At 51.1% G+C, this 14,816-nt stretch overlaps 2 protein-coding genes across 13 annotated transcripts; both read left to right on the forward strand.

The window, feature by feature from the left end:
* Window positions 1-3: 3 nt before the first annotated feature.
* Window positions 4-10,337, forward strand: CARD9 (caspase recruitment domain family member 9). 12 transcript variants are annotated; one of them, XM_062641106.1, is made up of 14 exons: window positions 4-1,888; window positions 2,039-2,182; window positions 2,963-3,186; window positions 3,476-3,613; window positions 4,018-4,343; window positions 4,726-4,905; window positions 5,096-5,248; window positions 5,675-5,800; window positions 5,925-6,116; window positions 6,639-6,680; window positions 6,956-7,001; window positions 8,368-8,438; window positions 9,171-9,253; window positions 10,058-10,337. In XM_062641106.1, exons 3-14 carry the CDS (start codon window positions 3,003-3,005, stop codon window positions 10,254-10,256), a joined length of 1,740 nt encoding a protein of 579 aa, XP_062497090.1. In that variant the 5' UTR covers window positions 4-1,888; window positions 2,039-2,182; window positions 2,963-3,002; the 3' UTR covers window positions 10,257-10,337. The 12 variants fall into 12 exon arrangements, 8 of the variants coding, with proteins under 8 accessions (XP_062497090.1, XP_062497089.1, XP_062497091.1 ...); XR_009968969.1 differs by having other exon boundaries at window positions 4-2,182; window positions 8,368-8,478; window positions 10,054-10,173; XR_009968970.1 differs by having other exon boundaries at window positions 4-2,182; window positions 8,368-8,478; window positions 10,058-10,173.
* Window positions 10,338-10,556: 219 nt separating this feature from the next.
* On the forward strand, window positions 10,557-13,493 carry DNLZ (DNL-type zinc finger). The gene is made up of 3 exons (XM_062641359.1): window positions 10,557-10,850; window positions 12,413-12,552; window positions 13,219-13,493. Exons 1-3 carry the CDS (start codon window positions 10,557-10,559, stop codon window positions 13,388-13,390), a joined length of 606 nt encoding a protein of 201 aa, XP_062497343.1. The 3' UTR covers window positions 13,391-13,493.
* Window positions 13,494-14,816: the final 1,323 nt, after the last annotated feature.

Below are 14,816 nucleotides of genomic sequence, written 5' to 3' on the forward strand. Positions count from 1 at the left end.
CTGAGGAGAAGATTGCTGGAGATCTGGGAAAACCAGCAATCCTGGTTATTTTTTCCTTGTTGTGTCAGCCCCTATTTATGTGAATGTTTATCCATGTTCAGAATACGTTATTCACTGGGTGGGTTTTTAGTGCTGTTACAGTGGTTTTGCTCCATAGCTGACTGGCTGCATACTGCTGAATAATCAGCAGATTAATTTTGTATCAAAATGAGCCTGGAGTATTTGTTGAAATACAGATGTTTTATTTTTCTCACTTAAAAATTACTGATGTATTCTGTGTGGTTATTTTTTCTGGTAAATTGTGCTTTTAGTAATGTGTGTGTGAGTGTGATTGCTAATGAGAAAAATGAAGCTTGCAAGATGCATGAAAGCCAGGGAGGATGTGGAAAATGAATATGCATGTGGCTGGAACTGCAGGGTTGAATAAGGCTTGGATTCTGTCTTGATTCCTCCACAGCCTGCCCCGTACACACGTTAGCAAATCATTTCAAACCTTGTTTCTTCATTCACAAGCCAGCAATTTGTATCTTGCAGAGAGGTGTGAGGCTAGCTGAGGCGAAGCTCGTCAGATCTAGTGCTGCAGAACGTGCTGCTTCATTCCACTGCACTGCTGAGCTTCCCCAGAGCACAGGCAGGTCAGAGCACTGTGAGTTGCAACTCTTCTATGAAGGTGCTTCAGGCCAGAGGGACACTGGGTACCAGTAGTGCTGTAATTGGGTGTCAGGACATTATGGGGCAAAAGGAATGGTGTTGAAATGGCTTTCCTCTTGCAGGGTACTCTCTTTTCCATAAGCCAGTATAGATAACGCTTCTTGCAAGAAATTCAGATGTGCAGGGGCTCTGCCATGCAGCTCTGTCTGCTGCTCACTATAGGGCTGTTACCATGAGGCACTGGTACTAAATGTGGTCTGTGCTCTAAATGATTGTTCTCTTTTGCAAGTGCTGCTCAAGCGATGTCCTTGTAATCCTATTGCTTGTGGAAAAGCTTTGTATAACTAAGAAGCAGCTGGTTTTGTTCTTTTTTCAGGATTAAACTGATCTGTTACAGTAGAACAAATACTCTAGAGGCTGGATTGGTCACTTAACAGACATTCTGATTACCTTCAGCAAGGGCAGAGCTAATAGAGCTGCTGTATCTTTTTTTAGTGTGAAGCTAATTTAATGCCTAACAAGAAGCACAGGCATAAAGAATCTCTGAGCATCTCTGCCCCACTCCTAATGATAACATGGAGAAACTCTCCAGAAACTTAGAAAGCAGAACAAAGAGTAGAGTGGGAAGCTAATGGGAAAATGTGTCATGCTGCCATGGTATCAGAGTGTATGTTCTCAAGACTTCTTTAAAACAGACTGTTAGTGAGTTCTTGTTGCAGCTACCGTTCTGGGACTGTGGGAAGGCGGGGAGGCAGTCAAAGGTATGATGTTGATGCTTTAACATCATCACAATGCTGCTTGCTGTGCTGCTCCTTTAATTACTGATAGAGCCACAGCCTGTAATTTGGGAATCGTGGGTTATGTTCCTTGCTTTGCCAAGACTTGACTCTCTTTCCCTCAAAATACTGAGTTGTCATCATTATGTTTGAAGCTTAAGGACATCCAAAATTAGAGGCATCATTATAGAAATCATCCTTTTCAGCTGAACTCTAAACCAAGAGAGAATTGTTGCTGTCACCTGCTTTCCTGTATAAAGATGTTACATGATCAGCTGAAAGGCCATTTGAAGAGCCTCTTTCTTCTCTATGATTTATTTTGTCCCCTGAAATCAGCTGATCTGTGACCTTCACTCTCTCTAGTCTTCTTGACCACAACACAATGAAACTTTCTGGACCTTTGTTGGTACTTCAGTGCTACAGATTGGAAAACAAAGCCAGAATGAACCTAAAATCACTCTGTATGTAGTGCTGCCAACTTGCAGTGCCACTCCTCCCCCATCACCCATTCTGGCTTCCTCTTTTGCTGCTTTTTATGTCTTCCCCCCTCTTCCCTTTCCCCTCTCAGGGCAGAGCTGAGTAGTTTCCCCTTTTCTCTTTTCTCAAACCAGTTTTGCTCCTGGAATGATCTTTGCTCTAGCCAGACTATAGAGGGATGCTGCATCCAAGACAAGTTTTCTCAGAGACAGGACACAAATGAGTGCTGCTAGACCAGCAGAGGAAACCAAGAGGCTGTTTTGACTGCACAGTCTCAGGTTGGTCCCTGTAATGCAGAATGGTTTATATTAACAAGGGAAAAAAGTTCTATTTTACAGCTCTGAGGTAAGGATGTGGTCTTTATCAACAGGGGAATGCAGTTCGTGTAATCTGGTGGGGCTGGTGTGATGGCAGGCAGGGTATTTCTCTGTAAGTCAGTCCAGCTCACTGAAGTTAACTGACAGTGTGATGTGTAACAAGTGCATGCTGAAGGTGTTTGGAGTCTTTCTTTGTAAAGTAAAGATTTAATATGAAGCATAGCTGAGTATCTGGAAAATCTGTGGTGAAGTCAGTCAGACTGGGCAGTGATGTCTTGGGGTGCACTGTTGAGAATCGAGAGTTCATTTGCGTTTCCTCTGTTCATGGGGCTCTCAGTGGCTATCGCCAGCAGACTTGTTCCTAAGTAGTTTCACTTTCATGTTGCACTGAGATCTAGGAGATGTTTGGGTGGTTGGAGGGAGCCATCAAGCTTTGATGACTTCTGTTTACTCAGTATTTCACACTATCTCTCCTTCACATATATATCAGCAGCACTGGCATTAGCCTCAGAGCTGTTGATGCTTCCAATCTGTGGTACCACTGTTTTTTCTGTCATGTGACTGTAGCATATCACCATGTTCTGCAGGTGATTTGCAACCAGTGAGCTATAGACCACATGGAGATGAGGTTCTGTGTCTAAAAGATGCTTTCCCATTGTCAGCCTGTTGACATACTTGGTTCTACCACTGCTGCCTCCACTGCTCCAGGAGGCTCAGAGTTTGCTTGTTTTGCTTTTCAAGGCAGGACTGCATTGCTCGCTCATACTTCTCACTCACCACCATGCTGGAAGAAGATAAGGATGAGACATGTTGGAATAACCTGGAGGACTTCCGAGTGAAGCTGATCTCTGTGATAGATCCTTCCCGCATAACACCTTATCTTCGGCAGTGCAAAGTGATCAGCCACGATGATGAGGAGCAAGTTCTTAATGACCCCAGCCTGGTCATGCGCAAGCGGAAGGCAGGTGGGTCAAGTGCAGCCTTTGGCTCCACGGATCAGCAGGGGAACATAACGTGCTCTTCTGAGAGCTGCTCTTTGCAGCTGCTGTAGCAGGACTAAGGTACAAAGGTTAGGTTTGAACTGTTCTTTACAGTTAAAATACTTTTGGTTAGTTACTGGGTAGTTGGCTTAGGACTGGCTGGAGCATTTCATCCCAGGGACTTTAATCTGCATGTGGAGAAAGTAAAGCAGTTTGTTAATTTAGAAATGGGTAAAGAGGAAAATAATAGAATATCCTGTTGCAATCATTTCAGGTGTTCTTCTGGACATTCTGCAGCGAACGGGACACAAGGGCTTTGAGGCATTTCTGGAGAGTCTTGAGCTTTATTATCCACAACTGTATAAGAAAGTAACTGGCAAGGAACCCAGCAGGGTGTTCTCTATGATTATAGGTAATGCTGTGTTCTGAAAAAACAGCTTTTCCTTGGGTGTTGTTTGCAAATTAAGAGGGGGTTCACTCCCACTTTTGCTGCTCCTCAGCCCCAGTGAGCAGAGTCAGGAGTGTTCCCTGTGTGCTTCAGAAGGGTTCTGGCAAAACTAATGTCACAGGGTGGAGAAGGGAGAAGAAGGTTCAGTTCTTCCTTCTGCCTGTTCTGGGGTGACACTGCTGTAGGAAGGTGCAGAGCAGGGGGGAGCAGTGTGGCTAATTTGATCACATGTGTCTTCAGGATTTGCATGCTTGCGTGTGGCATGTGGTGATCCCGAGCTGCAGTGGCAAGTGGGTGGGAGCCTGTGCTCTGTGTGTGTGTCTGGGGACAGACAGGACAGCAGAGGCTGACACCTGCCCCCCAAACAGACACCGCTGGGGAATCGGGCCTGAGCCAGCTCCTCATGAACGAGATCATGAAGCTGCAGAGCATGGTGCAGGAGGAGCGGCGGAAGGCACAGGAGCTCACCCTCTGGCTGCACGCCAAAGAGGACACCATCAGAGAGCTGTGGGTGAGGGACAGCCTCCTCCGCAAGCACCAAGAGCTGGCACAGAAGATGAAGGAGGAGAGGGACAGCCTGAGCAAGGAGCTGCGGAAGTGCAAGGACGAGAACTACAGCCTGGCAATGAGCTATGCCAGGCAGAGCGAGGAGAAGAGTGCTGCCCTCATGAAGAGCCGGGATCTGATCCTAGAGGTCAGTCAGCCTTTCCCCAAGCTTCCCCTTTATGTGGTCCCTGGAAGGCTGTGCTGTGAACCAGACTTGGTTCTGCCCAGGATGGTCTGGACCAGTCCAGTGTAAAGAACCGTGCATCTTCTCTAGCACATGGCATGTCTTGGTGGTTCCTAGCTCAGCCCTGTGGGCCCACGTGTTACAAGCTGTGCTCTCTCACAAAAGCAGTACAGGAATAACACACATCTATTGGCACACAAGCAGGACTCTCCAGAGCACCGAACTTCCTGAGAAAACAGAGCTGGGGAGAAGCTTGCCCCATGTTTCTCTGGGAATGGAGCTGAGAACTGCTTTTGCAGGTCAGAATTTTCTCCTCATTACTGATGAGCTCTGAACCTTCTTGCAGATAGACCACTTGAAGCACAGCCTCATGAAGGCTGAGGATGACTGCAAACTGGAGCGTAAGCACACGATGAAACTGAAGCACGCCATAGAGCAGCGTCCAAGCCATGAGGTGATGTGGGAGATCCAGCAGGAGAAGGAGTTGCTCTTGGCCAAGAATCAGGAGCTGGAGAACACTCTCCAGGTTGGTGGGGGTGGTTGAATTATGGACTCCTGAGAAGTGATTATCTGTAGCACCAGTGCATTGATGAGGCTGCACTGCAGATTGCGTTGGTCATCTTGTTCTCCCAGGTGAAACAGAGCACTTGGGACTGTGGGGACAGAGTTGATATGGGGTTAGATGGTTGCTGTATCGCACTTTTTCCTTTGTCCAGGAGGTTGCCAGGGAACAGAACTTGGAGAAGAGCCTCTCCAAGGAGACTCTGGAGAATAACTGTAGCCAGATCCTAGAAGAACGCCGGGAGCTGTTGAACACCATCTACAGCCTTCGCAAGGAGCTGCGGCGAGCCGAGGTGCTCCAAGACAAAGTACGTGATGCCATGCAAATGCCTGCTGAGGGGCAGTGGGTGAGACAGGCAGGTGAAGCACCTGCAACATGGAGCAGAGGAGCTGCTCACCAGCAATCCTCACTGCTCCTGTTCCAGGGTTACAGTTTGGTAAAAGAAGGCATGGTAATATTTTAGCATGCAGTGTCTGTGGCATTAACTGTTCGCAGTCCCTGCCTCAGCCTGGAGGGCGATGGGAGCTTTAATCACGACTGACAGCTCAGGAGCATGTAAATCCATCATGTCAGCAGTCCAGCCTTCTGGTTCACCCTGCTCCTCCAACTGGCTGAACTTTGACATGGCATGGAGGAGGTCTGGCCACAGCAATCGGTGGCACAGAGCAGGAGTGGGGAGAGTCTAGCTCAGGCCCTGCCCACAAGCAGGGTGCTCATGACCTTGTCTTAACAGTACGCAGAGGAAAAGGAGATGCTTGAACTCCAATGCACATCCCTGAAGAAGGACTCCCAGATGTACAAAAAAAGGATTGAAGCTGTCTTGAAGCAGATGGAGGAAGTGGCTTCAGAAAGAGACCAGGTGATAAAGCATCCATTCCTCTTGGAGCTGCTGCTAATCCCTGCTTTGCTGCTTGAAGCGAGCAGATAATGTAACCCTGAATGTACCCATGTGACATGCCATGACAAATTGTCCCTTACACCAGGCACTCCTGACCCGAGAACAGTTCTATGTGCAGTACTCCAAGAACCTGGTCGAGAGGGACACGTACCGCAAGCAGATCCGGGAGCTGGGCGAGCGCTGTGATGAAATGCAGCTGCAGCTCTTCCAAAAAGAGACCCAGTTACTGGCGACTGAAGCCAAGCTGAAAAGGCTGCAGCTGGAGCTGCCTGCACCGGTATGCCTGGGGGGTTGTCATCTGTATGATGGGGTGGGAAGGGGAGGGTGAGGACAGAGTGTGGCTGCTTGGAGCTCTTTGCCCCTGACCAGTTCAGATTCAGCTGGGTGGGTAACCATTTCCACACAAATGTTGAGTTTAGAATAAAGACATGATGGCTCCTATTACCTCCTGCATGGGTAAGCTGGACTCATGCAAGCTGAGGCTTTCTGTGTTAGGAGCATGTCCAAAGATAATGAGTGACCACCAAAGAGTGAAGTCTATTTAGAAATTGACTGTGTATGAGCCGTCTGGATGAATTTGGGAACAGGGTGTAAGGTGTAAGGTTTCTGGAACTAAAAGAGAGATGCAGGGGGTTTAATTAGTGAGGTAGCTTGTGTTCTGTCTCCATGTGATCAGACAGGAGTGTAGGAGGGAGGAAGTTCACACTTCTCTGTTTTCTGGAGCTTCTGATCTGTATATTCTCTTACTGCCACTTCCTTGCTTATAAGGAATGATTAATTTACACTGGTTTTATTGCAGACCTCTGACCTGGATGATACCTCCTCCAGAGATTCCCAGGAAGTGAGTACAGTGCCTTGTTTACCTTTTACTTCTGGGATGGTTCTGGAGGCCAAAAGTGTCAATAAGGCCAAAGGAATGAGATTTATTCGTGGAGGATAAATCCATAAGTAGATCTGTGACTTCTCGCTCAGTGTGCTGTGTTGCTGACAGTAAGATGCACTGGGGAAAGGTCAGTTTTACGTGTGTCCTGTTTCTTACATTCCTCCATCTGTTCCTAGCTACAGTGTGAGATAGAAAAAGGGGTAGTTCTTATGCTCTTGCTTTCTGTCCCACAGCTTACTCTTCACGGTCACCTAGATGAAGATACACAACCAACTAAAAGTAAGGCTTTTTCTGGGGAAACATAGAGTAGAATTCTTGAGAGGGTGGTCCTGTGTTTCAGAGGGTCAGGAAAAACCATTCCTGGATTTTATTTTTAGTGAGGAGTAGGTAATCTGACTGGGGACTTGGTTTGTGAGGGATGCTTCTCATTGGGGTGTGCTTGGCACTCTGAGTAAGACCTCCGTGAGATGGCTCAGAATAGGTGCTCACAAATCAAGGCATCCTGCTGTACCACCACCCTTCTCACCTATCAAAAGGAGAACACTGAGAACGGTAGATGTTTGTAAAGCTCTTTTGAGAGAAAAAGCTCCACAGCCTGTCTTTTTATTACATGGTCTCTAAAACGGTCTTTGCTACAGCTGAACGACCTGGGAAAAGCAGTATCATTAGATAGACCATCCTAGCACCTCCAGTCTTTCTTTTTGAAGTAATCTGCCTATTGCAATTGTCCAGGAAAATCACCTGGTGCCTTTGAGAAATAGCTCCTGGGTGCCTTCCCTCCCCCAGTCCTCTCGCGGTTGTGGCAGAGCTGAGAACAGAACAAACCTCCTTCCGCTTCTGCTGGACCATGTGGCATTCTCCAGGAATTTTTCCCTCCCCTCTTCCCTTTTGTGTTGCCGGCTATTTTCACAAAAGCAGAACCATGTAGTTAATGCTGTCACTGGCTCTGTTTCTGTGGCATCCCCAGTGGAAATGATTCAGCAGTGTGGAAAGGAGTTAATAGGCTCCTCTAAGAACTTGAAAATCTCTTTCAAAACATGTTGGGCAAGGAAGGAAACTGCCACAGTAAAAGCAGCTTTCTTTTTGCTCTCCCTTGAGACCTAAATGATCCTTTCATTCATTGAGATGGGAGATTTTTTGCAAAAGCCAAATAACAGATCCAGAAAGCCTTTTACTGTTCTATCTCACTCGGTTCAAAATCATGTATCAGGATACCTGATCATTCCATCAGGCGTTTCACTAGGATCTGGTCTGATGTGGAGTGCCTTGATACACACAACTGAGTTCTTGGGGAACGGGGACAAGTTATGGTTAAAATAATGATGAACATGGTTCTTGTGGTGATGTCTAATACGATTATTTCTTGGTGATGCTAAGCAGAGGTGCTGCTTTGCAAAGGTTCATTTTGCTCCTGCATACACAGAAACCAGAAAGCTGTTGTCCCTTTCTGAACCTGGTGGGGAACTCCATCATCCTGAGCAAGACTGAGGGTTCAAGTGAAATGAGAAGTGTCTGAATCCTGACGTTTTGCAGCTTGGTTTCAGTTCTGCTGTTACAGCATTACAGCTGTTTGATGAACTGGTGGAGGGAGAAGTTGCTTCATAATGGCAACTGTGACTAAACCTGTGATTTTTCCATCCCTTAGAAGGTTGCCCTGAAGGACAAACCCAGCAATTTAGCACTCAAGAGAGCAGCCTGCCTCCAAAGTCACCAAGTGTAAGAGAACCTTTGTGGGCTCTTCTTTACTACAACTGGGGTTTGTGATCTTTACTGTTCTTGTTAATGATGCATTTACCAGGTTTGAGAAGTAGAAACTGCTTTCCCAAAGCCTGAGCACTTTGTGCAAAATTCACCCTCACCTTTCTGGTGAGCTCTGAACAGCAAAACACTTATGGTGGTTATTTCTCCATCTGTGTCTAGAAACTCCTGATAACTTTCTGGCCTTCATCTCTGGGTGTGGATGTTTTCCAGTTTAATTGCCCACAGTATTACTGTTGGTACAGGAAACAGAATCCCAAACTTACAAATGGGAGAGAATAAAGACAGTGAAACAGAGCTATTGCCAGCCAGCACACACAGTAGTGGACAGCCCAGAAATGAACAGGCTGTACTTCGTTCTGCAGGACCAAGCAGAGGCAGGAAGCTGTGTGCAGTGGACTGCCCTCCTCGAGGAGGGGTTTGGTAGTGAACAGCTCTTCTTGGTCATCTGACAGCAAAGGTTCCCATTTTTTTTCTCCTTCATTAAATGTAAAATGATTAATTGCACAAACAAGTGGTAGAGCAGAAATGACCAGGCTCCTTTGGGTGGGCTGCAGCCCTTCACCCTGCAAGGACCGGCAGCAGCACCTCAGCCTTGGGACCTTTGTGGACCAGGTTTGCACTGCCTGGTGCTGACACTGACCTGATCTTCAGGGGGCTTCAGTTCATCTTTGTTTGGATTTTTTCCAGCTCAAGGAGTGTGTTTTAGCCAATGAGGAACTGGCAGAAAAGGAGCAGAGGAGGATGAAGGACTGCTTTGAGCGTTACCAAAGGTCTGGACTTCACTAAGCAGGACTAACTTAGCCATGCTCGTGTAACTTAGTGGATCAGCTTGTTGTATGTGTTTTTTTTCTGTCCATCCCCTGTCCTCAAGCTTGATGCATGGAGGTGTAAATTCATCACAGATCCTGTCTTTAGAGGCTCAGGCTTTTAGCCGAACTGTTTGAGACTCGTTTTAGTACCACAGGTAGCCAAGGTAGCAGTGATCGTGTTTGCTCCAGACCGTGCAGATGGTTCCACAGCAGGGAATGGAGGGTGTTCCAAAGAACTGCAAGTTTAATAATGTTGATAGATTCCTCCCATGCGAGTGAAGGTCTGACATTCACTGTCTGACAAACTGCTGACAGTCAGGACCAAGCTCCATGACAGTGAATGGGGGCAGATTTCCATCCTCCATCCTGTTCAGATGCTCTTGTTTGAAGGCTTGTTCTCCTAATGCTTGATGTCTTCACTGATCACTGCTGTTCTGGAGCATGAGAGCAATGAAAACCTTGTCAAACAGGGACCTTAGTGCTAGTTTTAGCTAGAGGTGTGCTCCTAATGACTGTTGACAACAGTATTTTTATTAAAGGGCGGGCTTTGCATAGGACATCAGCCCTACCCCACACTTCAAGAAGAATGTCTCCATGATTTAGACCCGTTCTGTCTCTTTGCCACCAGTCAGAGCTGTGGGTTGTGAGAGCAAACCCTGGCGTTCAGCCAGCGCTGGGTGCACTGGCCCACCCTGAGCTCCGAGTGCGCTCAGATGCCGCTCGTTTGCACAAAACCTCTTCTAAACCTGAACCTCTTTCAGAAAGAGAGCGCTGCGAAGGGCACCCAAGGGCCGGCACCACGAGGCCGACTGGGAGAACACCACCGGCAGTGACAACACCGACACCGAGGGCTCCTGAGCGTGGAGGCGACCGGCGCGGGGTCTGTGTGCCCATGGACTCACTGCTTTTAACCCCGATAAAGGAACGTCTGTGGAACGTTAATGTCTGTAACAGTGGGGTTTAGGGCTGAGGTCCCCTTGTCCATTTCCCTCCTTGGAGCCGCTGTGAGCCCACCCCGACACGCTCCTGTGTAACCCGCCCTGGGTGTCCCTTCCACCCCCAATGATGCTGTGCTCTCTCTCCTACCCCTGCAGTGGTGGTACACGTGTGTGGTGCACAAGTAACCAGGATGCACTCTCTGTGGGCCCAAAACCCAGGCTCAGTTAGCCCCTTCAATTACGCGCTTGTAATTGAAGCCTCTGACGGGCACTGCTCCCAGCGCAGCCCCTGCCCTCGCCCGCCATGGCCGCCGCCATTAGCCAACATGGCTGCCGCCAGTAGCGGGCATGGCCGCCGCCATTACCCATCATGGCCGCCGCCGCCTCAGTGCCCGCCCCCTCCGCGCGCCTGCGCCAGCGCCATGCAGCGCGCGGCGCGGCCGTTGCTGGGAGTCCTGCTCCGCGCGGCCGCTCCATGGCGGCCCTGGCCCGCGCCGCTGCCCCTGCCCCACCGCCTGCCCCACCGCCCGCCCCACCGCCCGCCCCACCGCCCGGCCTGCACCGCCACCGACCCAGAGCAGCCGAGGACCAAGCACTATCGCCTGGTGTACACCTGCAAGGTGGGCGGCGCCGGGCCGGGCTGGGCCGGGCGGTGTGTGAGGGACCGGCTCCGTGTGTGAGGAACCGGGTCCGTGTGTGAGGAACCGGGTCCGTGTGTGAGGGACGGGTCCGTGTGTGAGGAACCGGGTCCGTGTGTGAGGGACGGGTCCGTGTGTGAGGGACGGGTCCGTGTGTGAGGGGCCGGGTCCGTGTGTGAGGACCGGGTCCGTGTGTGAGCGGCCGGGTCGGTGTGTGAGGGGCCGGGTCCGTGTGTGTGAGGGGCCGGGTCCGTGTGTGAGGAACCGGGTCCGTGTGTGAGGAACCGGGTCGGTGTGTGCGGGGCCGGGTCGGTGTGTGAGGACCCGGGTCCGTGTGTGAGGACCCGGGTCCGTGTGTGAGGGACGGGTCCGTGTGTGAGGAACCGGGTCCGTGTGTGCAGGGCCTGGTCCGTGTGTGAGGAACCGGGTCCGTGTGTGAGGACCCGGGTCCGTGTGTGAGGAACCGGGTCCGTGTGTGAGGAACCGGCTCCGTGTGCGAGGAACCGGTGTGTGAACCGGCTCCGTGTGCGGGGCCGGGTCCGTGTGTGAGGCACCGGGTCGGTGTGTGTGCACCCGGGTCCGTGTGTGAGGAACCGGGTCCGTGTGTGAGGAACCGGGTCCGTGTGTGAGGGACGGGTCCGTGTGTGAGGAACCGGGTCGGTGTGTGCGGGGCCGGGTCCGTGTGTGAGGACCCGGGTCCGTGTGTGAGGAACCGGGTCCGTGTGTGAGGAACCGGGTCCGTGTGTGAGGAACCGGGTCCGTGTGTGTGAACCCGGGTCCGTGTGTGCAGGGCCTGGTCCGTGTGTGAGGGGCCGGGTCAGTGTGTGAGGAACCGGGTCGGTGTGTGAGGAACCGGGTCGGTGTGTGAGGGGCCGGGTCGGTGTGTGAGGGACGGGTCCGTGTGTGAGGAACCGGGTCCGTGTGTGTGAACCCGGGTCCGTGTGTGAGGAACCGGGTCCGTGTGTGAGGAACCGGGTCGGTGTGTGAGGGGCCGGGTCCGTGTGTGAGGGACGGGTCCGTGTGTGAGGAACCGGGTCCGTGTGTGTGAACCCGGGTCCGTGTGTGAGGAACCGGGTCGGTGTGTGCGGGGCCGGGTCAGTGTGTGAGGAGCCGGGTCGGTGTGTGCGGGGCCGGGTCGGTGTGTGAGGAACTGGCTCCGTGTGTGAGGAACCGGCTCCGTGTGTGAGGGGCCGGGTCGGTGTGTGAGGGGCCGGGTCAGTGTGTGAGGAACCGGCTCCGTGTGTGCAGGGCCTGGTCCGTGTGTGAGGGGCCGGGTCAGTGTGTGAGGAACCGGCTCCGTGTGTGCGGGGCCGGGTGTCAGAGGCCGTGTCGGCGCCGGGCGCTGCGGGCCGGGGTAAACGGCTTTTCCAGAGGAAGCATCGCCCGTGTGTGCGGGAGAGGTCAGCACAGAGCTGCACGGCATCGTCACACAAACCGCCTTGTAACGGGAGGGGGAAGGAAACCTGTTAATGAAGTAACTAAAGCGTTTTCCTCGCCAAGGGCCCCGTTGCGGTGCTCACAGCCACGTTCTCTTTGCTTTGCAGGTCTGCCAGACCCGATCGGCCAAAACCATTTCCAAACTGGCCTACCATAACGGCGTGGTGATCGTGACGTGCCCGGGCTGCGGCAACCACCACGTCATAGCCGACAACCTGGGCTGGTTCTCGGACCTGCAGGGGAAGCGGTAGGTGTGTGGGGTCTGGCGAGGGAAGGGCATCCCTCAGCTGACACCTGCTTTGTTTGGCGCCTCCAAAACGTGGTTCAGAGCAAACCGGAGGGGTTGTTGGGTGGTTCAGTTCTGTGTCAGTTTCTGAAACCGGGTTCTGTAATCAAACTGGGTTCTATCATCCATAATCTTCACCATCACTGTTGAGGATCCAGGTAGAATCCTGGAATGGTTTGGGTTGGAAAGGAACTTAAAGATCCAGTTCCGACCCCAGTGCCACAGTGTAAAGCTGCAACAGCAGCTGTGTGGTACGCAGGCACCTTATTGGTGCCAGTAGGTGGGTTACTGTGTATGGAGCTCTCCTCTTCCTCAGGCTTCATCACATCACTGCCAGGCTTCCCTGGCTAAATGTTCCAGACATGCAGACTTCAATGCAGATTTCAGTGATAACTCCCCGAGATGCCTTTAAGAATTTCTGTTTAGCTGTCACTGCTAAATCACTGATCCTGTTGGACTAAAATAGCCCCAGAAGGTTTGGGTGGTTTGCTCTGCTTCCCAAAGACTTCATATCCTGGTGATGCTCATGTGTGATGCACTGTGGAGCGTAAATCCAAAGTGTGGAAGAGTGGTCCTGTGCTCTGCCTTGTCTGTGGAGTCACTGTTGGTTCTCAAATCGCTGTTCAGGAATATCGAGGAGATCCTGGCAGCCAAAGGGGAGCGGGTGAGACGTGTGGCTGGGGAGGAAGCCCTGGAGCTGCTCCTGGAGAGCTCGGCAGAGACCGGGTCCGGAGGGGAGTCCACAGAGGGAGAAGGTGGGGAAGCCCCCCCCAAGATCGGCAGCAAGGGGCAGACCTGACAGACGGGGCCTGTGTGCTCTGCTGATGGCAAGAGACTCTTAACCTTCATTCCTTGATTTCAGTGGTCTGTGTTTAATAAACTGGGGGATTGGTCGTTCTTTATTGTGTGTCTTGTGTAGTTTTGCCTTTGGGCAAGCTGATGTTTTAGAGATGGGGTCTGGATGTTTGTCCTGGTACTTGTTTTGCTGATTTCACTCAGGCCTTGGTGCTTCAGCAGAGGCAGGAGCTGTGTTCTCTGCTGAGAAGGGAGCCTCTTGTCTGGGTGTTTTAGCCTAAGGAGGTGCAGCTGGGGCTGGAGGCTTCAGCCATGGCTCCTGGCCTTGCCCAGGTGCTTCTGCAGAGCTGATGAGCAGAAGAGACAATTGGTATCACCTGAGGAGATGGGCCTGACCCTGTGTGTGCTGGCAGGGCCAGACTGACCCCGCAGGAGGCTCAGATCAGTGCTGGGTGCTGCTCTTCTCCTTCCCTCGCCATCCTCCAGGGCTCTGCTCCGCTGCCCCCCTGCTCGGGGTTCCCACTCGGAGATGAGCGGCCCCGGTGCTGGGTTATGCAATTCCGTGTTGCTGAGGGGGAGGGTGGGCGTGAAGGCAAGATTAATGTTTCTTGAAGCACGTTGGAGATAAGTAGAGCACCCAGAAAGTTGTCTGAAGAGTTACTTGACAGTTATTGAGCTTATTAACGCTGCTGCTGCATGTTAAAATCAGCTAGAAGAAAAAATAATGCTGTGATAAATGAACAATGTAGGAGCTTAGCAGCATGTAGCACTCAGGTAGCGATGAATCAGGCAGGAGGTGAGCACACTGTGCTTTGCTTCCTCTGCCTGCATGGAAGTTTAACTGCTCTTGAGGCCCATTAGCATGAAGCACAGTGAAGTAGCTGCTTTCTGTGGTTTTAAACTTGCAATCAAAGAGTAATTCTGGTTGGAAGTGACCTCTGGAGGTTTCTAGGCCAACCCCCTGTACAGAGGAGGATGCTCAGGGTCTTGTCTTGAATATCTCTGAGGATACAGATCCCACCACCTCTTTGGACTCCTGGTATTTGGCCAGTAACTGAAATTCCCTGTGTTTTGGCTGGCATCAGACCCTGTCTCTGTTCTCTCTGCCCTTGTTAACAACAAGCTATAAAAGTACTAAAATCACTCATGGCCATTGTGTCTCTGGGCTGAACAAACCCCCTTGTTTCAGTCAAGCACATCCAGGTGCAAGGATTCAGTGTGGTCCTTAATCAGCCAAGGATTCAGTGTGGTCCTTAATCAGCCAAGGATTCAGTGAGGGCATTGCAGGTGTTAATGGGTTTACTTCATCTGAAGTGTTCCTGGTAATTTCATATGTGTTGCATTATAGGCACGGATCAGCTGTGTTCCTGTTGTATGGAAGTTCAGGGTGATGAAGCAGCGCTGAGGGGCAGGATCTTCATCTGTCAGCT

Source organism: Pezoporus occidentalis, unplaced genomic scaffold (assembly GCF_034315485.1).
Source record: "Pezoporus occidentalis ecotype Australia unplaced genomic scaffold, CSIRO_AGI_Poc_V1 ctg68, whole genome shotgun sequence".
Lineage (NCBI taxonomy): Eukaryota > Metazoa > Chordata > Aves > Psittaciformes > Psittacidae > Pezoporus > Pezoporus occidentalis.